The sequence below is a fragment of the Aulonocara stuartgranti genome (genome assembly GCF_965226115.1).
Source record: "Aulonocara stuartgranti genome assembly, chromosome: 19".
NCBI lineage: Eukaryota > Metazoa > Chordata > Actinopteri > Cichliformes > Cichlidae > Aulonocara > Aulonocara stuartgranti.
Window position 1 is genome coordinate 21243853 of NC_138955.1, and position 27590 is coordinate 21271442.

The 27590-nt window shown below is 45.3% G+C and overlaps 1 protein-coding gene across 9 annotated transcripts in view; it reads right to left on the bottom strand.

The window, feature by feature from the left end:
- The window catches only part of myt1lb (myelin transcription factor 1-like, b), a 105958-nt gene that overhangs the window by 61362 nt on the left and 17006 nt on the right, over nt 1-27590 (bottom strand). For all 9 annotated transcript variants that reach the window (XM_082516783.1, XM_082516780.1, XM_082516778.1 and 6 more), the window contains exons 2-4: nt 11328-11441; nt 5839-5884; nt 3625-3658 (exon numbers count right to left, since the gene is read on the bottom strand). In XM_082516783.1, coding sequence (XP_082372909.1) covers nt 3625-3658; nt 5839-5884 — 80 coding nt within the window. In that variant the 5' untranslated portion in view covers nt 11328-11441. The remainder of the gene's footprint in view (nt 1-3624; nt 3659-5838; nt 5885-11327; nt 11442-27590) is intronic.

Genomic DNA, 27590 nt, shown 5'->3' on the forward strand with positions numbered 1-27590 from the left:
TTGGCTGCCCCTCCTAAACAAAGGTGGGTGGGGCTTCTTTGCACAAGCTGACCATATTAAGAATATCCCCTGTCTATGACATCACCTCGATCTAAAAGTAGAAAAAACCGTGACAATCTGTTCAGGGATTACTGCACATCCGCTGATTATTAGAAACATGGGCCATGTGAATGTCACTCAGGTCCATTTACCATATGCAAGCCTGATATTGATAACATTACCTAGACACTTAATGCACTCGATCTTGGTCCAATAAAAGCATTTACCCAAACACATTTATTTATGGATCAGCCGTATTAAACCTGGAGCGGTTCTTAAAATATATTGAATTCATAGATTTTTATGGTTTTAAATCAAGTTTGTTTCTGTTTTTTATAACAATTCTCTAACAATGATATAATAACAAAGGACAGCAGATCGGGATATAAACTAATGTGTAGATAAATATTAAAGTATGAATATTTTAAAAAGAAAGAATGGAAAATTATGTAAAATCAGCCTTTAAAGTATTATCAGTAAAATCAGGTCAAAAAGGTTTGTGTTGGTTTTGGGGATTTTTTCACATAAATCAACAGTTTTCATCTTAGAAATTATTAGTTTTTCATATTAATTTCTTTACGCAGCACTATATTTGTCTCTCACTGCATTTGTAACTGTGATCATATAGTGTCCATGCTGAATAGGATTTTAAACACACATACGCAGAGCCGAACGGCCCGTGTCAAGCGTGTTCGCCCTGAAGACTATCAGCTCTCCGGGGAGAGAGGCCATCGAGCAGCATTATCGACATTATAGACGCCTCAGCCTGGAGATAGGCTTCCCATCGATCCCCTGATTAATTACTATCTGCAGGCAGCAGCACAGTGAGGGATGGAGGAGGAGGAGGTGAGAATGATAGAAAAGGGAGAGAAAGACTGAAAGAGAGGGGGAGAGAGCAGGGAGAGTACACCTTGGACTATCTATGAATATCAGCTAAAGGCTACGCAGTAATCTTCCAGGTGGAATATTATTTATTGATATATAGGTAGGCAGGAACCCTTATCTTACCCCCCGAACACACAGCCAAGGACAAAGTGAAACTCACACATTACTGTGGTGGAAACAACTCGCAAAGACGAGTAGAGGACACTGAAGCATCCACACTTTCAACCAGGTGACACAACATGGCTAATAGAGAAAAACAAGCATGCCACATGTATATTCGAGCCTCTGTGCGCACTGTCAGCACCTCCTTGTCTTAGCCTCCACCGTCTAACCAGAAGAGTCCGTATTGGTTAAGAGATAGCCTGGATTGCACAGTGTATCCACAGCTTTGTTAGGAGCTGTTCAGGTATTTCACAGAGTGACACGGCCCGAATGGAGGCGCATAAGCTTATTGACTTATGTTACAGCGGGTCGACAGTCTCAGGGGGACGAGGAGTGAGGCCGCAGCCTTTAACTGGAGTTCATTAATGGTAACTGCTTGTCCTGACCAGTCGCCCTCCTCAGGGGAAGGAAAATAAACAACCAAAACCTGCACTTCCTCTAATGTCCACTCGAAAACTGAGTCAGGCCATTACTGGGTTGTGGCCTCTCTGACTAACAGCTAGGCTTCACCTGAACTGGACCTCTGAACCATGTATGGAGCATTTTAATGACATTATCCACCAACAGTGTGGCTGCTGTGGTGTTACTTAGCGCTGGGTATTGATTCGATTCCAACTCACAAGGTCCCTATTCGATTTGATCGTAACGTTACTAACAGACCGCCCAGGAAGTCTGAGCTCGTTTTGAGGGAAATTCAAGGATTTTATTTGGCAATGCAGAAGTGCCTTAAATGTGCCTTACTTTTAATGGCCACAAGGGGGCAATACACGTGGTTGCCCACACCTTTAAATTGCCCTTTAACCTCCTAGGACCTGGTGTCCACATATGTGGACATCACATTTTGGGTTATTTAGACCAAAATACTCAACTTTGCTCTACAAGCACCTGATATTCACTTATGAGGACATTATGCTGCTCCTGTTCTATCAGAATTTTAAACGAATATCCTCATATGTGGCTCTGATTTTTCTTAAAAACAAAAATAAGGTAAAAAAAAAAAATCTGGTAATTCTTTGTTTTTACATTCATCGGACCCCAATCAGCCCAAATATCAAGGAGAAATTAAAAATGCTGCTGTGGAAGAGTTCAGGTCTTAGGAGGTTAAAGTTAACGTCACTTACAACCTTATGGAAGTCAAATAATTTGCTGTAATGAGCACATAAACCTCATTTAAACCAGGAAGTCCTGTTTTTCAAGGAAGATCTGGCCATGAAGGCACAACCTTAAATCATATAAAACATGAATAACATAATACTTTATAAAAAGCTCTCAACTCTCCCTGACAGACAAAAGCCTCCAGCTTTAGAGAGCTTATTGGTGACCAGAAAGGTTCAAAGGTTATGCAAAGGTTCAAAATAAGAAAAAGTTCAGAGAAAGTTCCGGGTCCCCAACAAGGAGCCGACTGTGATTAGCATAAATCACAGGAACAGGTTTGTGCTGCTGTCTCGTCAGGCTGAATGAGAAGCTTGACTCTGTACAGCCAGCTGAGTAAAGTATGGTGTCATCTGCATAAAGGTGCACTTTAGCTGTAAACATATTCTGTGCTACATATGTTATTAATGATAGTGCAAATTAACCTGAACCATGGTGGACTCCTCTGAAACTCTTCAGGAAACCTGACATCTGAAGCTTCCAGCAGTATCACCAAGTCTGCCTAACAGCAGCTCGACACAACCAAACCAGACTCGGATCGACAAATACAACAACACAATTATTCTTCTGGTCCATTAATATTGTGATTTGTTCCCAACATAGCTGTTGGTACCATGACCCAGTCGAACGTCAGACTTTCGTCAGTTTCACCTAAGATATTAATATCAGCCAAACATATAAGCTAAGAGTTTATTTCAGATTAACAGGGTGATAATTGTTTAAACCTGGAGGGTCACAGCCTTTCATAAGATGCCTGATGTTAGTCTGGAGACTGTCAGGTGAGTAATATACATCGTGTAAATATAAAGCAAACAAGATGTTTTTTACAATTCTATCCAACATTTTCTTTTTCTAGCAGCACTTTCCAGCACGAAGCTTTAACAGCTTAAATGTGGCTCCAGTCACATTACCTTACTTAAAGCAGGTAAATTAAGCTAATTAGTATCTTGAAGTAGTTCCTGACACAGTGGATGGTTTTAGAAATGACGGCACTTCCTAAAACTGTTCTGAGAGGAAACTTTTCCAGTGACAAAGAGAATAAAGTTCTACCTTCCACCCACTCCACTCACCCAGCGAGAACTTTTAGGGCTGTAGGCGTAGAAAGAGAGAAGGAAATGTGCTGAATGCTTAATACATTGATAATCGACCATCATCGAAATAACATTGAGAACATTAGACAAAAACAGACAAGAAATCCTCTTATTTAATATTTCATGTGTGGAGTTGGAAAAAGAAAGTGGTGCATGTTTTTGTTCTGCTGTTATCAGAGGATGTCCAAAGGGAGGGACGCGAGTGTGGAACTCACACAGGAAGAATCTCGAGTATGGGATCATCATGGAAAACAGGCAGGTTTGTGTGTGTGTGTGTGTGTTCATTCCCACTGACCTGAAAAGCTCTGTTAATGCTGGATCCACAGGCACTGGAAGAGAAACACAGAGAGATTATGAAACATGTGAAATCCGCCTGAACGGCCACGACTGTGACTCTGCATCAGTTTCCTGCGACATCATCAGGGAAACACTCGAAGCTGGAGAGAACGTCACTGAATGCAGGCGTATATTCATCATCTGTACTTGTGTCTGAGGACATGTGTGTGATCTGTCTGCAGCTTATTACTCTCGTCTGAATGTTTGGATCAACAATATGGAAACGATGCAGTGTCACAAAGTTGTCACTTTCATATATGTATGAAGACCAGGACGACTACATGAATGTGAGTCAGTGGACTTCACACTGAAATTTAACACCTGTTCTAAAACTGATAAATATTATATCATATTTGATAAATTAAAAAAACTGAAACTAATAATAACAAAGCTTTTAAGATAAACATTAAAAACTACTGTCAGACGACAGTTTAACGTTAATAAACTGTCTCTAAATCTAAATATTACAACATTTGGAAACTGAAAAGAAATTCATTCAAATCTATGATTTAAAATTAAAAGAATTATTGCAGGAAAAATCTCAACATGGTGACAAATATGATTATAAAAATTCAATATACTTTATAATATAAGAGTCGAAATTTCATTTGTAATTTCTCTGTGGCAGTATTTTATTTTGATATAATATTTTTATATGATATGATATATATACACATTTGGGTTTTGTGCTAGTAAAAAGTAAAACGCTGTCATGTTTGCACACGATACACGTTTATTTTGCTGTATTCAAAGGCAGCTGGAGCAGAAACGTTTGGTGTGACGATAAGAAATAATCTTTAAACTTTCATGAAAACAAAATTGGTTCGATTATTTATATTTAACATCTGTGATTTAAAAAAGTGCAAAGTGTTCAAGTGTCACGAGTGATCATAAATTAACAAATAAATATGTTGAAAGGAAAAAAGTAACGTTGTGAGATCCGAGCCATCACAATGAGAATAATTTAGATATAATGTGTCTTTGGTTTGTTGGAATATTTCACTTTAATTTCATGGGACAAAAAGCATGTAGATGATGGAAGCTCTGAAAGTAACAACAACAACAATAATAATAATAATAATAATAATAAAATGGATTATTCCTAAAAATGCAAGTCTAAAAACCTGAACTCGAAGTCACCAAGATCCCATAATTTCCTTGTACATGAACAGTGGCAATAAAGTGCTATTCTATTCTATTCTATTCTGACGTTTGGGATCCTGTCACATTTCACTGTGTGTTATACTTGTATAACTATGCATGTGACAAATAAAAAACCTTGAACCTTAAACCTTGAACCTGTCCTTTGGTGCACAGACGTGACCCTTGACCCAAACAGCAGACTCGTTGCTGTGTGTGTATGACCTGCAGGACTGTTAGATGTCCGTTTGAGATGATTTGTATGTCACTGATTGCCAAAACTAAACTTTTTTAAATGCTGCTTGTCTAACAGCTTTAACTGCTACGTACAGCCTGAGTGGGCGTTACACAGCTGGGACTAGTTTCACAGATGAGAGCTGTAGAAGGATACGGGCTTAAACATCACTGGGATTAGCAAACAAAGGTCAAAGGTCAGTCCCATGTTATACTGCAGATGCTCTCTGTTTAAATGATTCTGTCTAAATGAAGGGAACGATGATCTCAGTGACACATCTTTGGTTTCGCCTGAACTTCAATCACACGGCTGACGAGCTGCTTGATCCTCGTGATGGAGGAGCAGCGGTCACCACTTTCATCCTCGCCTGGTCAAAGATGTCGGGCACTCAGAGTTGGAGGGGATAAAATATGAATGTAGCATCTTAGATGTTTCAGACAGAGTGGACTGAGCCTCGGTTCAGTTTTACTGAGATGTTCCAAAGGAGAGTCGCTGACAGCTGCCGTTTCTTTGGTTTAAATAAAGTTCAATAACCTGTTTTCACTTCGCAGGGTTTCATAGGAGTGGATATCGCTGCGGTAGATATTTCATTGTGAACAAAGCTCTTAAAATGTGGATTTCTGTTTCTGTCAGATATAAAACGAGCGATAGAGGAGCAGAGAGCCGCGAGAAAAGCCAACTCGAGTGTGACAGTCTGGGATTTGTGCAGTAGCGTGTGTGCGCTGTGTGTGTTTGTGTTGGGGGAGTGAAGGTCACCCTGAATGGTGTATGTGTGCATGTGTGTGTGTGTGCAGATACCTTTGGAGCGTGTGCGATGGCGCTTATCATCTGCATCCACCTCCATCTGCAGAGAGGCACAAACAAGCTGTTAAACACACAACAGACACGTCGCAAAATTAGCTTTCATTTGGATCCATGTTCGCTCAGGTGCTCGGGACTTTTCTGCAGCTTGTCAAACATTTCAATTCACACCCGACATTGGAAAGAACATTTCACGAGACGACTGACGGCAGCGTTTGTGTAAATGATTAAAATCCTTCAGTAAGATTTGAGTTGTCGCCCTGCACTGGTAACAGAGACCTAAAAACCTCATGAAAGCAAACAGCCAAACCCACGGGTGTAACGCCAATGCTGTGCTTCGCTTTTCCTCAGAAACTCTTTGGGAACCGTATTAATTTCCAAAGTCTGACCACAACAGATGTGGTCACACAGACTTTTTTTTTTTTGTATCGAAAAAATATCGAACCGTGACACCAAAGTGTCGAACCGAACCGAACCGTGAATTTTGTGTATCGTTGCACCCCTAATAAACATGTGACTGTTCAATCAGTCATGTTACAGATTTATTGACCTCATCAAACACAGATGGCTCTTCATTTACTGGGATAAATATTCCACCTTACTTTCACATGGAGCCCTGCTGTGGGGCTGAAGAACAGTATTTCCTGGTCACACAGCTGTCCTGAAGGAGGAAGCACTTTGTGTATCAGGGCAGTTTAACATGAGGACTCCCATCATTGCTGGAGCCCCTGGTGGGCGTTAGAGGAACTGTAGGTTTTATTTCTTTATTTTGGCCGGCCTCTCCCTCAAAGATGGGTGAGGAGTTCATCCATCCAGGAGGGGCTCAGAAAGCTGACGAATTAGCGCTTCTGTCAGGACAGAATATTTTACTTGGATCACTGAAACCAATATCAAAACACTGAGCTGCACAATAAAAGCACTTCCTGTCCGCACCATTAGAAGCTCCTCCTGCTGATTTGAAGTGATTGTTGGGAATCATCTAACTATTAACATGAGCCATGCGAGCACACAGCCAGCACACGAAGGAACAAAGACTTTTACGTCTCCATGAAAGGCGCAGATACTGCAGCATCCGTCCTGGAAGAGCTGACATGAGGTATAAAAACCCACAAGGTGACTTTTCATCCAGTCTGAGGTGGATTACACATGTTGGAGCGATAGCATCGCCGCTGCTCGTTGTTCCAGAGAAGCTTTGATAAAACAGGAGAGCACTGGGCATTTTAGTCTCATTTTAATCTCCCGCTCTCACACACACCAACAACACACGCTCAGCCGGTCCCTCCTTACTGCACTAATAAGATTTACGAGGTATCCTCGCTTTTCATCATTTTATTTTTCTCCCGTCGAAACATTTATGGGCGTTCGTAAAGAAACACACCATTAGAGCTGAGGGGCTCTACAGTAAAGTAAGTGTGGTGTTAATAAATCACGTTTAATAAAAAGAGACATCCAAACAGGGCCTCCGTCACAGCCCAAACCTGCCAGGCAGGCATGAATATTTAGGGACATCTGGAAATAAAGCAGGGACGCTCCGAGGTGTTGGGATTTATGACGGCTCGTTGAGAGGATAAACCTGCCTCAGAGGGATGTGCAGGTCTGACATACATGAGCCCCAGCGGTATCATGGGTGGGACAAACATTGCTGCGTGGCCACAAGAATTTGATTTAGTTTGAAACTTTGGACTTTGGATTATTCTTCACGGTTTTCGCTTCACTTCATCAGCGGAGATGAAGCAGGATGTTAGTCCGACATACGTCAGCACGTGCGGTTCAGTCGGGAGGCCCTGCAACATAAAGCACCTTTAAAAATGTCTCCAAATCTCTCAGCTGCCTCCAACATCCTGTGAACTGATTTGTAAGCGACGGCTGGCCTTTCCATGCGTGCAGAGGAGATATGAGCTGTGGACTACAGTGTGAGCCCGGCTTGTTTAAATGCACACACATGCATACTAACAGAGCCTATCTGACGCTGTCAGACTTTCTCTGAGGGTTTGAAGCGAGGCCCGAGTCGCTGCCGAACACGAGCGGATCCGGGAAGCCTCGTCGTTTACTTCCCTCGAGCTTCCTCGGGAGACTTGGACCTGGGAAGCGCGCACGCCTCTGCAGCTCGCCATATGTTGGCGAGTCATGCGTATTCCGTCTGGCATTTTCTCTCTCTTAGCACCCCATGGGAAAATGTCACGGCTGTAATGAAGGTTAGCCTGCTTATTGAGGATTAGTTGGAGGCCCACTCCTTCTCTGTCTGTGTCTCAATTAGAGCTGGGATCAATGGCATTAAAGGCCCAGATGAATGACCACTGAGTCACGCTGATCCCTGCTCCAAAAGTTCACACTGCTTAGTTAAGAAAACACCTCGAACAATGAGAAAACTCTGCATGTGTGATTATTTCTGCACAGCAAGCAGATTTAACCCAACTAACTGATTGTGTGTCAAAATGAAAGCTGTCCACTGAACTTTCGGTAAATGTTTAAGTTAATGAATTTTCCTTTTTTTTTTTTCATAAACTCATCGTTCATCGTTTTCAAAGTAAGAACTGTGATTCAAAGCAGGACACGAGGGGATGGCAGCTGGAGACAGTAACCAACAAACGTTTGATCCTGTTGTCGTTGAAGCAGTTTGGTGCTTTAACACATCCATGAAACAGGAATAAGACTCTCAGTCATCAGTGTGTGACTGGATGAAGAGGAAACAAATCTGTTGCCGTCTACATCCACAGAAACTCACATCAACTGTTTCCAATCAGACTCCAGAAGCTCACAGGCCTGAAACGCGCAGCAACTTTGCTTCTATATAAGAACAAAACCAGAATATAGTTGCTGACGACCTGTCTGTGATTATTAATGAGGCCGTGAAAAACCTCCATCAGTCAGACTGAGACTGTTTGCAGACAGGTTGCATCCCAGCAGGTGACCTTGGCCAAGGTTGCTCAGATACTTGCAATCAGTCCCTGGCATCGCCGGGGAACCGCATGTCCTGTTTGGAAGAAGGTTAGTGCTCCCCCCGGCCCCCCACAGTTTGTACGCTTCATCCATTACAAAATAATAAAACAATATGTTAAATCTAAAATATGAGTAACCTGCAGAGTTACCCAGTCATGGTATGCACTGTGTTTGGTGACGTTTGCATCAAAACATCAAAACTAAAATGATATTTTTCAAAAACAAAGTTATTACAGGCCATTAAAGTTTAACAGCAAAGATCAGAGTTTTTTATTTTTCTACACTGACAACAACAAACAGCTTCATCAGCTTTCACAGGCTCAACAGTAATCCTTCCTGCTAAAATTACAGGAATTATTATAAAAGTTTCAGCAGAATTTAGTCTGAAGTTGGACAACAGCCACAAATGTTTGTTGGCCAGTTAAAAAAACAGAAACACAAAATCTCAGCTTGAACATTAATGTTGCAGTCAGCCAATCACGTTTCAGACTGGTGTAGGACTCAGTGGCGCCTAGATGAACCCTCTGATGAGCGCCGCGTGTTCGTGCAAACATGACAAACACGTGTTCAGCAGTGCTGCGAGGCACAGCTCAGACTATCACTGTTTTTTATTCTCCGGGATCTTTATGACGTCACAGAGCTGGCCCTTACATGGTCATCCCAGGCACAGAAGCCACACCTACCTTCTGTTTATTTGTCACAGAGTGCCAATCAGAATAAAATGCTTTAAAGGGGGAGGAGCTAAAGCAGTTTCAGACAGAGGATGAGGTGAGGCGGTTAAAGAAGGATTATTACGAGGAGAGAATCATGCAAAGCTGCTCACTGATGAAACCACAGAGCTGGAAGCAGCAGAATGAGTCCAGTTCAGAGAGGCTGAGAGTTTTGATGCACAACCTTAATGTTAATGAAGCTAACGGAGTAATTCACTCTTCATTTCACGCATGACGTCCTCGTGGGTTTGTTTGGTAGAATCCAAACCGAGCACAATCCTTTTAGCGCGTCCTTATTCGGAAGTTCTTCACGTGTTTTCTGATTTGCATCCATGAATGTTAGCCTGGGCTGCACAAACACACGAAGCCAGGTCATGAACGGGAGCGAGACTCTTAATTCAGCTCACATATAGGAAACAGCAGCAGCACTGATCAGGGTCGAGATCAATGCCAAAATAAAATGCATCAAAAAATGTAAAAAAGGTTTCAGGGAGGAGAAACGGGGTTAGCATTGGAATATGCACAGAGACACAGAACAAGCATTTTGTATGTGTGTGTTTACGATTTAGGTGGTGATGGGGGAGGGGGGGGAGGGGGTGGGGCTCAGACATCTGTCACAACAGTTCACATCGTCATTGCTTCCCTTTGTTTTACCCTTGAAGTTTTGGGAGAATGCGTTTCAGGCATATGGCGCCCAACCCCACCCTCACACACATACACACATTGATATTCTGTGCAGCGTAGCAGCAGGGGGGAGCCACCAAAACCGTGCTGGCATTATCGAATTTCACTGCAAATAGGTATTTACGCCGTGCATCATCCAGTGGCAGTAAACACGTGTGCCAAACCGACGCTAAGTGCATCTGAATTAGTGTGAAGGGCCGCCGAGATAGCATCTGAGTGGGCGTTCGGCGTGTGTGTGTGTGTGTGCGTGTGTGAGGCTGAAATCTGGGGAGTGATTCCTAACTAGGAATGAAAATGGTTTTGGTGGGTGACAGCAGCTGTGCAGGGCGCTGAAATGCTGCGATCGCAATAGAATAAAACAATTTATGAGCTGGTCCGCCGATGACAGCGCGCTGTAACGGTATGGATGTGAAACTAACCTGATTTCTTTAACGCCTAAGCGGGTCTCGTGTTTTATCCTTCATAAAACTCTGATTTTATTCAGCCTCGCCATCCGGGACGCTTGGAAAACATTCCATCTTTGAGCCTCGCGTTTGATCGTTACTAAACATAAAAGCAGCTGTAAACATCTGGGCTTCTATAGTCACCTGACCCTACACCACAGTTCAGACTTAGCCATAAAGGATGGACACGCCACCAGGACATGTTTGTGCGATCTTTCCGCTGCTTTGGTGGAGCCAGAGGTGACCACATCTATGCAACAGGGTGCAGCTATAAGCTAACACTAGCACTAAAATGTACCTGTGCAGTTCTTTCTACTGTCCTGCAGGGGGCGACTCCTCTGGCTGACTGTATGGAAAATAAGCTTCCTGCTCACTTTCCTGATGACTTCATGGTCTCAGGTGCTTTCCCAGGAAGCAGGACAGGATTCAGAGCAGGGGATCGATAAGCTGATAAATTAAAATAAAAAAATCTGGTTCCTAAATGTTTGGCTGAAGCTTTTATTGGACGGATCGCTGAATCTGCTTTTTATATCCAGGCAGCGATCGAAGCTGAAGCTCCAGAACCTGCAGTTTGGTTTTGCCAACACATTTTTGTGTGAGCAAATAAATAAATCAGAAATCAGTACAAAGAGTCATAAAAGCTCATTGTTGCCATGATTTCAGGAGGAAAACCAACATGAATGGCAATGATCCTGCAGACGCGCTGTACCTGAAGCGTTGTGGGCGTGACACAGCTCGTTGGCCCCGACCTCTGCTTCCAGCGTGACCTTCTGACGTTCGGCGAGGGAGGAGCGGCTCACCACGTCTCCTCCAAACTCATTTTCTGCACAGAGGGAGGAAGGAGAACACGCATCATTAAAATCATTCCCAGAACAATCACATTCACACACAGAGCCGTGACAGGATCTGAAATTTCCTCTCCTCCTTTGACTCCGGGCTCATGAATAGTCATATAGCGTCAGCTATGCGGCGCACGCCAAAGCCAACGCTGATTTCCGCCATAACGACGGCCGCTTGTCGTGTGCGATAGGCTTGGCAACATGGGGTAATTAGCTAGATCTATCATCTGCTGCAGGAAGTGGGGACAAATATAGCTAATGATCCGTGCCTGCCTCCATGATTTCTCTCCTCAGCTCTCCATCCTCTGCTGAGCGCGAGGAAGAGGAGGCAGAGAGGGGGGTCCCCGCTCTGTCCCCGCTCTGTCGATGGAAAAAAAATGACCCGAGATGGAGAAAGGGAAGAAGACGGAAGAGACGGAGGTGTGAGAGAACATGTCAACCCTCCCTCTGCCTGTCAATGCTCCTCCATCCGCTGCAGCTAATTGAGAAAACGTATGGAACGAGAACAGATGAGGTGTCGATGGTGTATAGAGTGAAGGCCCCCATAGGGAGCGCAGCAGACGGCCGTAACACACACACACACACACACACACACACACACACACACACACACAGACGCACGCACACACACACAGACGCACGCACACACACACACGCACACACACACACACACACACACACACACACACAGACGCACGCACACACACACAGACGCACGCACACACACACACACACACACACACACACACACACACACACACACACACACACACACACACACACGCTGAAAGCAGAGTGAATCCAAACAATAGCTGCTCCCTGAGGACTAACACCCGTACACTGAGTGTGTCTGCGTTATATAAAAGGAGTGCTGGTGCTTAAGCGGACTTTACTTTGAACCAGCAGGGGGTCTCTTTCTACCCCCCATCCACACACACACACACACACACACACACACACACACACACACACACACGCACACACACACACACACACACACACACCTCTGCTTTCCATTTTCTTTGCAGCGTTTCTTCTTTGTAGTTTGAATGGTGCGTGCGGAGGCAGCGTGGGTGGGGGCTGTAAGGGGATCGCACAAACAACTTTGAAAGTGGCTATTAACAGGAAACCCTAATGTGAAACAATGGGACACTCAAACTATATTTTCACTTCACGAGCGCGGCCCCGCTGCCTTTGTTTCATGAAAAAAAAAACGCGTCAGAGGCTGCCGGTTCGTATTTGATTACAGCCTCCGGGGCATTTCATTCAGAAAACGTGGGAATAAAACAAAGTCGGAGCGAATTCGGACGTGGGTGGCTGCGAGAAATGTAAAACCTGCAGATAAAACAGCAGCTCGAGAGGTAAAAGAATCAATCATGCCGTTTGCTTCCTGTTTCTGAGCACCTTTTTAGGCGAACGCTCGTCTGTCTGTCGGACGACTGTGCAAAAATGTTTTCATCTAAGAAAAGTAGCATCCAGTGAAAATGTAGAAAAAGTTCAAATGTTTAACTGTAAATTAAAGGGTGTTCTCAGTGATGGACTGAAGACGCCAAAAATGGAGGTGACTTGAGCCCAGAGAAGGTCTGAGATGATCCAACCACAGCACGAGGTCGTTAATCTGCTGCTGCACAGTTTGGAGTAAATCTACAGCGTCAGGTTTGAAAAAGCTGCACAGAAACATCAGTAATAATCAGGTCTCACCCAAAGTTTCCATTTCTGTTTAAACATTTTGATATTATCTTCACATCATCATTCAAAAGTTTCATGTTTTATTATTTTTTACCTGTTTAGCATCTTTCTGTTAAACGGGTTTGGAAAAATTCATCTGTGTTCATCTTTACTTGCAATAATATCAATAACTACAGCAGGTTAGCTCCTGTATTTGAGTTCAGCAGCAGTCACAGGACAGAGTAAACTAGAGGAGGGAATCACCATACATCCCACGATACGATATTATCACAATACTTAACGCGCGATACGATATTATTGCAATTTTTTAAAATATTTTGCGATATTCAGATTCTGTACATAAAGGTAAACTTCATCAATATTCATTTTATCTAATAACAAAGTCTCGCACTCAGTCTTTCTCTCATTTCAGTCAGTTTTATTGTTGACAAACTGAACGGTTTGTATTACAGTCTAGTCCAACTTAACTGAATGCAACCATCTGGTACAATTATAGCTTTCTAAACTATGCAATTTATGAAAACTACGCAGCCCCTTCAGCAACTGAAGAATTTGAAAGTAAATTAAAACAAAATATAATTTTACATTAAATAAAAAAGTTAATTAACTTAATTAAAATAAAACATGTCTTAAATTAAAATAAGTAAACTGTCATGTTTATCGCTGCCAAAAAACAGTTAAACACATTTGGACAGTGAAGGAATGTCAGGATTCTTGCTCAGAAAAAGGATCAACATGCTCTGAAGTCAGAGCACAAAAACCTTTTTGTAACAAAATATCAATTTCTGCTGTCCCTGTATCGATACATTATTAGCAAACAAAATATCACGATACTACACAGTATCGATTTTTTCCCCCACCCCTAGAGTAAACCTCTGGAGTCAAACATCTGGAGAGGGCAGCAAATAACCAACATCCACACAGCCAGCACCGTGCAAAACATTTATCAAGGTCTAAACCATGAAGAAAAAACTGTAGTTTTCTTGTAATTCACTCCACAGGAAGTCATGAGACTGGTTCAGTCGCTCTGTTGGCTAGCAAGTTTGGTCAAGAAGTTGGACCTTGGCTCAACTTCCTGGAATGTTTACCAATGAGCTTTGGTGACATACGTCCATAAATAGATACTGGGAAAGATTCTCAGAGTCCTCAAGCAAACATCACAAACTAACCCAGATCCAGATCCTGCAGGATCCAGCTCAGACACAGACACCTGCTAATCACTGCTCAGTAACATCCACATAAAATCCCAGAACTTATCTTAATCTCACAGCAGCCAAGTTATTTTCAGATGATGTCATTAAAAATGGTCCCAAATGCTCCAACAGCACAAACAGTTAGCAGGCAGCTAGCTGCTACAGCCGCCTGTGTCACCATCCACCTGTCAGTCAAAGAGGCCACGCCCCCAATAATGCAAGCTTTACATTTTAATAAAATGTAAACAGGCACCAAAAGCAGTTTCTGTATCAGGCTGTAAACATGTTTAGTTTAACATGGGAGTCTGTGGGCACGGACTGGCTGGTGGAGCCTCCAGTGAACGTCAGAGGAACTGCAGGTAGTTTCATCGAGCTTAACGTGAGTAATCAGCACAAGTTTTATGTAGCGTCTCCTAACTAAGGACAAATTCATCAAGTTTTGCGAATGATTTCAAGTAAATTTCTCCTCCTTTTACCCCATTAAATACCCAAAAACACACACACACACACACTCCTGGGTCTTTATAATCAGAGTGCAAGTGATGGGTCTGTCCTCTGATCAAGGTCTTCATGTGGAGGCTGATGACAAATCACAGCTCTGTGACTCCTCATCAGCACGAAGCGTGTGCGTGTGAGAAAAGAAGACCGAAAAAGGTGTGTATCTGCAGCAGAAAGCGATGCAGCGTGGCTGTTGGTGGTGTCGATGTTGTTCCGGTCATGCAGTCGGTTTGCTAATCTGCACGTTTCAGCACAAGGACAGCGACAGGCAGCAAAGCGGAGGAGGAATCGGCCTTCAGCTCGAATGGGAACACACACACACACACACACACACACACACACACACACACACACACACACACTCTTACACAGTCGCACACTGGGATGTGCACACAGCTATTCTTGTTCCCCTCCTTTGTTACAAAGGAAGAATATATGACCGAGGACTGTTAGACTGTGTGTGTGTGTGTGTGTGTGTGTGTGTGTGTGTGTGTGTGTGTGTGTATTCCTAAGAGAAAAAGAAGAGACCATGCCTGCCCTTTTCTGGGCTTCTCTATCTATCAAAGCCACAGTACACACTGTAAATAGGCTGGAAGACTGGCTGCACACGCACACACACACACACACACTCTCTCACTCACTGTAATGATACCCTGTTGTATGGTGATGTACACTGCAGTATGGGAAATGGGCTGTGACACAAACTACACACATCACACCCAAAGAAATCACACCAGTCACACAGAAACACACACACATATAAGCACATATTACAGCAGAGACACATGCTTTATTCATGTGATGTGTAAGCAAGCACGCGCACGCACGCACGCACACACACACACACACACACACACACACACACACACACACACACACACACACACACACACACACACACACACACACACACACACACACACACACACACAGCCTCTGAGAGCGACTGGGGCTGCCTGACCTACATTCTCGATATGTATACAGGCTGAGAGGAGATGAAATCTCTCTCTGTTTCTTCCTCTATGTTCTGTATCCTCTATTCTCCTCACTGCCTCGGACACACACACACACACACACGCACAGAGGAGATGAAGAAGGACTCAGGCTGCAGATGCATCCTCAGCCATGTGTGTCCTGATTCTTCATCTTTGCTGCTTTAGATAACAGAAGCTCTGCTCCTCAGAGTCACAGGTAAGACCGTCTCCTGTTGGTCACACGTCCCGTGGTGGGTGATGGAGGATCTGACGCTGCTTTTTATCACCATGATATGAAGAAATGTTCCAAAATTATGAGTCAAAAACAGAGATAATCTTTATTAAACACAATAAGTTATTTACATCTCTGCAGTTTCTTTGAAGAAATGATGCTACTGAGCTGCACGCGTCTTTGAGTCTGAGTTTATATTTTCAATAACTTTACAATATTTTTGTCTTTTGCCTTCTTGTTCTTGTTTTTTATTTTATATTCTTCTTGTCTTGTCAATGAGGGAAAATAAAGGATATTTCTACTCTACTCTACTCTAACTTATTCCCTCATATGTGTCCATTTCAGTAGGCTTTATGCCATGAAGGATGAGGACAGTTACCTGCCTTCATTTTAGATGTAAGCTCACCGCTGTATGTTTAGCTAATCGACTCCATCAGTCTAACTGTTTCTGTCTCTGCATTTATTCTTTTACCGAGCTGTCGTAGCTGCTGTGACCGGGCGTCCAGCTCGGTCACAGAGAGACGATTTATCTCTTTGTATAGTTTCTAATAATGAACTCAGTAATCGCTGTGAGCCCAAAGCTCAGGCAGCAGCCTGCTCTAAACACTCAGTTTATCACCGTGTTTTCTATTCTTGGAGCTCTGTGATGTCACTGAGACTTACAAACCCCACCCACCTGCTGTTCAGAGCCACTGTAGGACAGCCAATCCAAAAGAAGCTGGCTTAAAGGTGGAGGAGTTACACGGGCTTGTTTCATACAGAATGAAGGGAGCGGCTATGAAATAAAGAAGGCTTATTATGAACTGTGACTCATGCAAAGCCTTTCTAAAAGAGTGTCACCATACAAATGTGAAGCTAGAAAACAGATCACCCCTTAGTCATTACTGCAGAAGGCAAACCGCAGCGTGTCTCTAACCTGCAGGTTAAACGCACATGTAACACACAAATGAAAACAATGTAGAATTTTATGTCTCACAAGTGAAAATAAGAGCCTTTAAAACATTTTATGACCTGCCTTTTAAAAAAAATCTAATTCAATACTTTATGAGGATCCACAGGAATAAAATATTTACATCCCCCCAAAAGCAGCGCAGACACGAGCTTCTTCAGAGAAAGGTGAGACAGGGGACGACGGCGTGCAGGCAGAGGGCGAGATAACTCGGTGATGAGAAGTGGAATTAACGTATGCCTGCGTACAAATATGTGTTTATTGGAGATGGGATCGGTCTGATAATGAAGCCAGCTGGCGCCTTTTCTCTTCTTCACACCGCTCGCTGGAAATCAATGGACCGCAAACACACGGGGATAAAACCAGCAGTACGCATCTCCTCTCTGAAAGGCACCCGAACCTTCTAACGCCACGTCGGCGCCGTTTGCCCATGCGGCTGTGCAGAGAGCAGATCCACCTCCGGAGCATCTGCAGGAGCTCCCCCTCCCTCCCCTCATGCCCCGACAGCACAGAGGTTAGTAATTCAAAAGGTTCTCGGTGTAAAAAAAGACCTGATCCACTATATCCCCAAACTAAACCACCCAAACCCTCTAAATCCAGCGAGGCATTACACTGACCACACTGTCAAAACATTGATACAGCACAAACCAACAAATCCTGCGACCCTGCATCCAGCCTGCTTTAATATTACAGCGTTTCCCCAACAAATCCTGCTGCAGGTGAAGAGCAAGGACGACACGTTACACGTCTCAAACTTTTTCATCACACCTTCTCATATCCAGTCACCCCACGGAAAATCAACCAATCAGCTGATTGTTGCTATGCGATATTTAACCTTCAAAATGTGAATATTTTCAGAGACCCTCCGAGTACACAGAGGTGGGAAAAGCTGGTCAAAGTCCATGAAAACAGGCGAGCAATCAAACAGAGCAGACCCATGTTTCTCCAAACGAGCTCTGAAAACTGTCGTTTACTGAGCAGCACCACTTCACTATTTCATCCAGCAATGGGGGTGTGGCCTGGCCTGACAGCCAATGAAATCTGCCCTCTTATTGATTGTATGACTTTATGAGTCTTTATCGTCACTAAAGCACAAAGATTCAGTTCAAGTTACAAACTCATAGAAAATAAAAAAGATGACATTTTCATGTGTTGCATCACATTTTTGGTTTTTGGGGGAATTTTGAGCCGTTGTCACTGAGAACCACAGAAATCCACTCAAGTCTGTGGAAACACATTTAAGCTTAAAAGCTCTAAAGCCAAACTCACATTTCTGATTATTCAATGGAGAAAACTTAAAGAAGTGCCTTCTGGGTAAACTCTCGGGGTTCGGATCACCACGTGGGCTCGGAGCAGAAGTGCATTCTGGGTAAACTCTCGGGGTTCGGATCACCACGTGGGCTCGGAGCAGTGGTACCGGGATCATCTTTAAACATGTTTTTCATCCCTGAGAGTTTTTCGTTGCACGGGACAATAACGGCCTCGCGAACTGTGAGGGCCCGAAGCTGAAACTGTTCATTTTATATTCACGTGAAAGTAAAATTCTGCTTCATCGGATACACCGAAAAAATTAAAACAGCATCACGCAGCATATTCGTTTACATATGAATGCCTTTTTAAAGCTGACTCGCAGCAAAAACAATGATTGTGGAAATAGCCGACACCTCCAGGATCCTTCCAGAGGCTGTTGGACTATTACAGAAATGTCCTTGTTAAAGCAGAGTGCAGGAGCGAGCTCCTCCCCCCGCCGCCCCTCTCCTCTCTAATCTTATTGAGGCTGCGGGCCTCTCACACCGGGCGCACAGGCAGAGAAAACAGACACACCTGCATCAAATCAGCACATCTCTGATTGGAGCTGTTGGCTGATCTCCTGCTACAACAGCTAGAAAATGAATCTGCCTGTTGGTCTGAATCTCTCCCACAAAATATCTTTGGACTCAGCGGTGCCGTCGGAGACTCCGAGGTTCAAGGGTGAGAGGGGCTGTCAGGCAGTGAAGTGGACCGGCTCTTTATGACTTCCCTGCACCTATCAAAGAGGAAGAGCACACCAAGGTAAAAGCAGTTTTCTGACCCACTTTTCTCTTCAAGGACGCCAGAGATGGAACTGACCGCGCGCCTGACCTGCCGAGGCTTCGCAAACACAGGCGGCGAGCCGCGCTGTGTCCACGCCGGCAGTCTGGGAGGAAAATAAAGCAACGCGGCAACGCGGCAACACGCACGCCGTGCTCGTTATTAGCTGCACCCCTCCTAAAAAGACACAAATGCACACACGCAGCTAAAAGTGCACTCCTCCATCCTCCTTCTTTGGGGAGGCGCCTCCCCTGTAAGCTCGCAGAGTGGGGGAAATAACATCGGGCGAACAGCCGCCGCAATTACCCACAGTGGGGTAATCACCAGCACAATGCAATATGGGCTGGCTGCCTGGGAGAGAGAGCGAAATACTCAGGTGAGGAAAGAAGCCAGACAGCAATCAGCCCAGCAGGACGAGTGAGAGAGGGAGAGAGAGAGGAGAGCAAAGGGCCATTCCTTTAATTTCCAAGGGAGAGCCAGGGCCTTAATTACTTGATGAGTCTCCTCTCTTTCTCTTCTTCTCTGTGGCTGTTAGAAAAAAGCAGAGAGGGAGCGCGTATAGCGGCCTATTATGGGACTGGGAAGACTCCAATCACCTCTCAGCACAGACAGCGAGCGGCGAGAACAACATAGCAGTGATGGAGGGGAGAGAGGGAGAGGTGATTTACGCCTTTAGAAGTGTTAACACCATCTCTCATCCCCGGCAGCTATAGAACACCAAGGTCGAGGAGGGAGACTTGAAACAGCCGCAGGAAAACAGGAGGCTGAGCGGCGCCTCCGCCTATAGAAAACAGCAGCGTTCACACCGGCGGAGAGGCGGAGACTCTCCCCGCGTCCCCAGGGCTCGACGACGTCTGTTACACCTGCGAAAGCAAAATAATCACAAAGCATTAACGACCCATAACGTCTGCAGACACACGGCTGCCCTCTGATCCAAACCACAGATCAGTCGGCCGTCTGGGGAGCGCTCGGTGCAGGTCGCTAGGTGAAACTGGTGCAATCACGTATTGCATGAAAACCTCATTCGCCAACTAACTGCTGAGAGATTGGGGACAAGTTGATGACTGCAGCTGGTTGTCTTTTCCTGGGTCAAACTAAATCAAAAAGGCCTTAAAGGAAAAATGAAACCGCCCGCACATCACAGGCGGCACGAAGAACAATGGAGCGCTCCCACCCAACGACGAGACGTTGACACGTCCGTGAGCCGCTGTGCATCAGCAGCAACTGCTTGCTAACCCCTCACAAACATTCACTGGTCTTCAAACAGCAAATCCAAATCTGCATTTGACCCCACAGAGCGGCTGGTGGTCCCTGATAGGTCCCAAGGCCCGTGTGATTGGAGCTTAATCAGCAGATTACATTTAGATGTCTGCCTGACTAAAAGCCCAGGCTGCTGTCTCATCCAGCCAGAAACCCAGCTGACATCATTCCTCAAAACACTTCATGATAAACTCCAGATCCATAAACGTTTTTCAGGATGGCTCCATTATCTGGTTCCTCGGTGACACGTTTCACAGTCAGGACGAGCTTTACTCAGACGTGACTCTGAGTACCTTCAGCGTTTCTTTGGCTTTTCCATGCTGCCTTCCTTCTTCTTAATCAGCCAACATGCATGCTGTTATTGGGCTCCATATCAAATTGGATGAAATGCAATCAAAGCCCACTCCCACTTAAGAAGAAGGAACAGGCTCTGGCTGTCTGCAGGCTCCCATCTGATGTGTTCACTGTTAGGTCCCGTGTACAGTTTCTCAGTCTTTCTAAGCAGTTTGCAGCCATCGGCCCGGGACACCAGCAGGTCCAAACGTCCAGGTGTGATGTCTCTTCTTAAGGCTCAGTGACTTACAGTGGTTTGTCTCAGACTTAAGAACTACACGTTATCACTAATGTTTCAGCCCATTAATTTATGCAGCAGGTGTCCTTGGGCAGTGACTGCAATCTTCATTTATTACATGTGCAGGGTAAAGAAAGGGCTTGACAATAACGGAGCAGCTTTCAGTGCTAAACCTCCAGTTAATGAAAACAAGATGAACACAAAGATCTACATCAGATGATTTACAGTCATAACCGTCAGTCAGTGTCCTAAACAGGCAGTTATATCGCCATGCATCAAGCCACTGGTGCTAAAAGTAGCACATTATTATTCTTTGACTCTGTGGGATTAAAATGTGTTACTTATACATCAAAGCTGTAGTTTAGCATCTATTTAAAGCTCAGTTTTCTGTGATGCTGCCGTACACTTCTACACTGATGACTCTCAAACATACCTGCCTTTATCGGCTACATTATTACAGTATCTGCCTGCAGGAGGTCAAATACTGGATGACAAAGAGTCACATGGCCAGAGGAGACCTCGGCGTCACGCTGGCGTGTTGGTGGCATCGGACACAAATGCATTATTTGGTTACATTTTATGACCAATTATCATTGATTTCCTGCAAACATAACATCTGCTTTTACTTGTAGCGATAAGTTTTCCATGAACGCTCAGCAACACCTGCAGTATAAAGTGTAACGAAGCGTCCCGATCAGTTCATGAAGCGGTGCTGCACATTTGGAGCGCGGCAGCTTTGAGGTTTGTGTCTTCTGTACACTTGAACATTAAATGTGATCCATTTTTATTTAGTAATGTCACATTGTCTACAACAATGGTCCAGATTGATCGATAGGAACATCTTCCTAGCTGCACTTTGTGCTCAGAAATCTGAGCCGCGGTGTCCACCTGTCATTGGAGGCTGAATGCTTGTTTACTGGGACAGTTTATATGATCTTCCCTCAGCACACGGTCACAAAGACCACTGTGAAGACCCCGTTTGCACGATTGTGCAGTGAAATGATTTCTCTGAAGGTTAGCGATCATTTATCTGGTCAGAGGGGAATTTAACCTGAAGCTATGCGAACCCGATGCCGGGCCGACGCTCTCCGGCACGGCTAATGAAGCAGCTCCTTTTGTGTGGCATTTCCAACCTTCGCTGCTTCTCCTCAGTCGTATCGGATCTCCGGAACTGATTGATAAGGACGCGGTGCGAGAGCAGGATGAGCGCGCTCGCCTCAGCGTTGCAGGTATACAAACACGTGGACTAAATCAACGTGTTTGTGCGCGTTTGATTGCACCCTGGTCTCAATGCACTGATGAGCTCTATTGTTCTCTTCTGTTTTTTCCCATCTTCTACCCTCTCTCCATCCTTCCTCTGCCCTCCCACCCCCTGCCTGACTGCCAGCGTCTACCCAGAATACCAATGATGCAGTCTGCAGATAGATAGGGCTGTCTGTCACATGACCCTATATGTCCTGAGGCTTTACCCCAGGATGACAGCAGCCGTAGCGCGTGCACGCACACACTCCCACACAAAGGTACTCCTAGTAAGGCGTGCTGTATCTCAGCACAGGCACCGAAGCATGGCAGCACACACAAAATATTCAGAGCTATACACTCGCTCGGGCAAGCTAATGGGCACACACACACCGAATCACCGCAGGGGAGAGAGGCAGAGAGAGAGCGAGCGGACACCCCGTCACCGTTCACACATGCCGTCTCTCTATCTGCCTCTCTCGCCATCACACACACAGCGCTGCAGGCGAGACAGAAAAACACTGAATATCCCCCCAATTCCATCCATCTCCACCAACACACACACACACACACACACACACACATCCTCCTGTGGGAAGGCACCCCACCCCTGTTTCTCACACAAACACATTCGTCACTGACAAGGCTCTACACAGTCACTGGGTATCCTGTGGCACCAAAAATAGCAGCCCCTAATAGGACGGGATAGAAACGGTCCCCTCGCTCTCTGCTCAAATCAGCTCCGCATTTCCAGTGTGGGATTCGAAGGCATCGGGCTACACGAAGCAGAATTTGTTTCGATTTGAATGAATCACACGGTAATTTAAAAACGGCTCCCCCAAAGCCAGAGAGCATCCTCTGAGGGGGACGGCGGCGGGCTGCGCCCTCCACCCCAAGTCTGCCGGATTCACTGCACGTATAAGACAGCAAGGCCGCTTCATCGCCGTTATTAGTCACTAACACCTGCGAGTGACTCACATGTTTCCTGTTTTTATACACGAGCTGGATGCATTTCCTGTTAGCAGAACCTCTGCCTCCAATTATGTCAAATTTCACTGTTAGATTACATGAAATTACTGCACCTGCTCTTTTTACTGCATGTTTACTGTAAGACACAAGAAATGCTGTCACGGATTTTTCCATATAAAACTGAGTGCATTCATTTATTTGTTGATTTAACCTCCTAAGACCTGAACTCTTCCACAGCAGCATTTTTAATTTCTCTTTGATATTTGGTCACATTGGGGCCCGATGATACTAATTACTGGCAGACGTGGAGAAAAGCTGCTGTAACATATACTGTAGTTTATACACATATAAGAACTGCACGCTAACATACAGAAACGGAAAAACCTCACAGGATTGTGAATAATTAAGTAGAAATCGCTCATTCAGCAGAGCTGTGACGGTTACTTTAAAATGTTTGCGGGACTGAGACAAATCTGCAGGTTCAGCCTCCTCGACCAGGAATTCTGCAGCGATTAATCGTCTTCAGAGTTTACAGAAAAACATGCATTAAATACACGTTTGATCGAGTAGCATTCCTGCAACAGCTGCACGCATTAAACAGAAGGATCGCGACAAAGCTGATCTCATGCCGTCGTTCCAGAACATCAAGAAGAAGAATGGAAGGTGTGACTGGTTAATAAACAGCACAGACGGTCAGCTGTTGGTTTGCATGGCGCTATAAAGACTATATGTGTTTGTAGATCACAGCAGTATGAACAGGAGTAACAAAGCAAATGTAGCTGCTGCAACTTTACAGTCATTTAACAGCAGAACGTCTCACGATGTGCCTCATTGTGGTCACGTTACACTTTCAACACAACGACTGTCAGAAGCCACCGCAGCACGCAGTGCACAGATATTCTTATTAAAAACACAGTAACTGCAGCCTGTTTTTACCCTGTGTCACTATGAGAAACGCTGAAAATAATTCAAACCAAAATTAATCGGAAAAGAAAAAAAATAAATGTAACAACAAATACAATAAATTAATATAATTTAAATACAAATCACACAGGAAGCAATTACATCACAAATACTGATTTATGTCAGTTTGGACTGATGTCTGTTTTAAATATTTAGATGTTTTTATTCTTCCTTTATTTTGACTGCGACAGCTCTGATCCTCCGTATTAATGTGGGGATATTTACTCAGACATGATAGACGTGCACTGCTCACGTGCACGTGCAAACGGCGAGGAGAAACCCTGAAGCACGCTGTCAAGCTGTACTGTTTACTTTTAATCTCATTAATAATGAGAGACCAACATAATGACGTCATTAATAATCTGTGATTTTGGACGTTACACAATCCCATCAAAGAATAAAACGACTTCATCAAAGAGCAGCAACGAGACAAAATCCCCAACTCCAGAGGAAAGCGGCCTCCGAGTCTCCGACCTATAAAAGCTCAGCTGTGCGTGGAGCTGATGCCGGCGGGCTCGGTGTGAACGCAGCAGCCGTAAAGCTGCGACCGATCCCCGACGAGTGTCGCCGGCAAACACACCAAATCTCAGAAAAGAAACGTGCGATTAACGCGCCGCTTGCGAATGAATCTGATTGGAGATCGTCCCAGAGTCGCGCCGGCGACGTGGAGCTCGTTTCAGTAATTATCATCTTGGCGCTCGGCGTGCCAGCACACACTGAAACACAAACTGAGACTACAGCGAGCTGCAAACACGAGCGGCGCATGAATGGCTGCACGTATACGTCGCTGTGTTGGGGCTCGTCTTTTCTTTCCCTCGTATGTCTCCTAACACCTGTTGTGAAATATGTATATGTGCGTTTCTGGATCCTTGTCAGAAAACTTGTTATGTTGATATCACACTGCGTGCCGCAGCGACATCAAGGTGACAGCTCGAGAAAAGGTGGGATGTTTTTATGCAAATGGCGCCTGAACGGAGCTGCAACCAGAAAAAGACTCGGCGAGCTGCGCAGGTATGCAGCGAGCGTTGGAGGTTCTGAGGTGGATTTCTGCATATGTGTGTGAGTGGGGGGAGGAGGAGGGCTGCACATGTGTGAGTGGGCTCAGGTGGATTGTGAACTCCACAGATGGACATTTGGAGCAGCTTTGCGCCCTGCAGCAAACACACACACACATTCACACTCCCACGCACGGCTGTAACATTAACCTCGTGTAACTGTAGCCGAGAGAAAGCCATAAAAACCCTCCTCAGCACCTCGAATCACGTATCGACACGCTGATCCAATAATTCAGCTGTCCAAACACCAGGAAAGTCGAATCGGCCTCCAGATTCTAACGTTTCGTCTGCGTCCTGAAGATGCCTCCGCAGAGAGGTTTCCTTCAGCAATTTTAACTCTGCAAACGTGATGATCGGGAAATATTATACAGTCGAAATTAAACCTGCTGCACTGTCATCACCACAGAAATAGAAACGTGCTTCATTCGGCTCTATTTGACTTGTTTATTGTTGCTGATCACGAAGCTCGTGAAACAGAAGAATATGATATATAAACGTAACTATGACACACGGAGGGAGCTAAGTTTAGACTTTATAATATGGTAGTTTTCCTTTTGCAGTGATGCTCTGAGATCTCGGAAGCAGGGAAAGCAGCAGCACAGAGGTGATCCTGAAACTATCAGAGGATGGGACGGAGGGCAGGGCAGGAGGTGGGCTGCACCACCACCTGGCGACTTCACCACCTCAAACACCAGCTTATCCTGATTTCACGTGGTAGGTCATGAGTGGTGATGAGAGCTGGGCCTGCAGCTGTGCGGGTTACAGCCAATGATCAGGGACCAGTAGGTCCTTTTGTTGTTTCTGCAGTGTGAGTTCCTCTTCACTCATATCAGGATATCTGCAGAGTTGTACTGTAACATCCTGAGGCGGCTGAGGGAGCTTCTTTTTACCCAGCGACTCCCTAATTAACCCGACACGCATGTCTTTGGATAGTGGGAGGAGCCTGTGCAGGAGAACATGCAAAAGTCAACATGAAAGACCTCGTGTGACGAGGAGGTTTAACCCGGAGCAGCCAAACTATCAGCGTCTGAGAGCAGCGTCCTGCCAGGTGTTTGACCTCTACGTGTCGCATAGAAGCGTTTACATTATTTATGCTTCGACAATCCTGGAAACCTCCTCGCTGTCACTGTCGGTCTGTCAATCAGGCCAGTGAGCGTCATACCTGGGCTGGCCTGAAAGCAGCTCCTCTCTGCAGCATCGTTGTGCTGCCTTCTGATCTGGGGGTTGAATCTGTGTTCAGAAATAGCGTCCTAACGACGCAGTCACATGGCGTGATCTAAATGTGTCGAGGGGGTGAAAATAGCAGCTCGGTGCGACATGACTAAAACATTAAAGACCCGACCGAAGGAGAGGCCGCGTTCCTGTGTCCCTGCGCCTCATTCACGGCTTTCTGTTTTCGACCTTTACACGGCGCCGTTTGTCGCTCCGGCTCCTCGTTTCGTGCCTTCTTTCACCTCTTTGTGCCACTGTGTGCTAAAAGTCTCTCCCCTCACAGGCTCGTCTTCCATCCCGGCTGGAGGTTGAAGGGATGAAGGGCTGGCGGAGGCGGGGGGTTGGTGTAGACGGAGGCTGTGTGGAGCTGCTCGCTCCCCGAGGAGCCTCTTCTGCCAGCCCAGTGCCACAGATCAGCAGTCAGCCAGCCAGCCGTGCACTGACCTCATCCCTCTCCCTCTCTCTCCTCTATTTCTGTCTCCTTCTATCTCGCTCTGCCTCTCTGCCAGAGGCACTCGCTGTCCCCGTGTCTCCTTCCTACGCCAACTGCCTGTCCTGCTACCAACGGTGCATGTCTGTCTGGCAACCTCTCCGCCCGCCTTTCTGTCTGTCTCTCTTCCAGCCGGTCTTTCTATTATTCCTCCAGTCCTCCTGTCTGCCTGCCTGTCCATCTGCCTGTCTGCCTGCCAGCTTCCTTCTCCAGCCAATACCTCCACAGTGGAAAGCGTCCAGGCTGTCAGCCGCTCTGCCAATCTGCCCGACTATCTGCCCGTCTACTCGTCATCTGTTTGTGTCTCTGTTTGTTTGCCCGCTCGTCTATCTGCCTGTTTACCTGTCTGCCTCTCCATCTGTCTGCTGTCTGTCTCGCTGCACGGCTGTCTGCGTCCAGGTAAAGAGGGAAACGAAACCCTGCCTCCGCTCTGTAGCGGCCTGTGAAATAATTCTGCAAAAATCTGATCTAAAGCATAAAAAAGAGAAACAGAGGATACAACAAATGACAGGAAAACATCAGACTCTAAAGCATCTGCAGTCTGAAGGTGAAGCAGAGCATCTGTCGGGCTGATGATCGGGCTCAGTGTGGTTCTGATAATCCTCGAGCACTCCACCAGGCCCAGAAACCATCCACCCACCACCAGGTGAGAGCTTCATCAGAGATGTCACTCTGGAGGAAATCTGAAGGACCAGATTTAATCAAATTCCCTTTGGAAGTCTCAGCTCTCCATCTTTCTGGCTGGATGCTGTGAATTCTGTTTATTGCT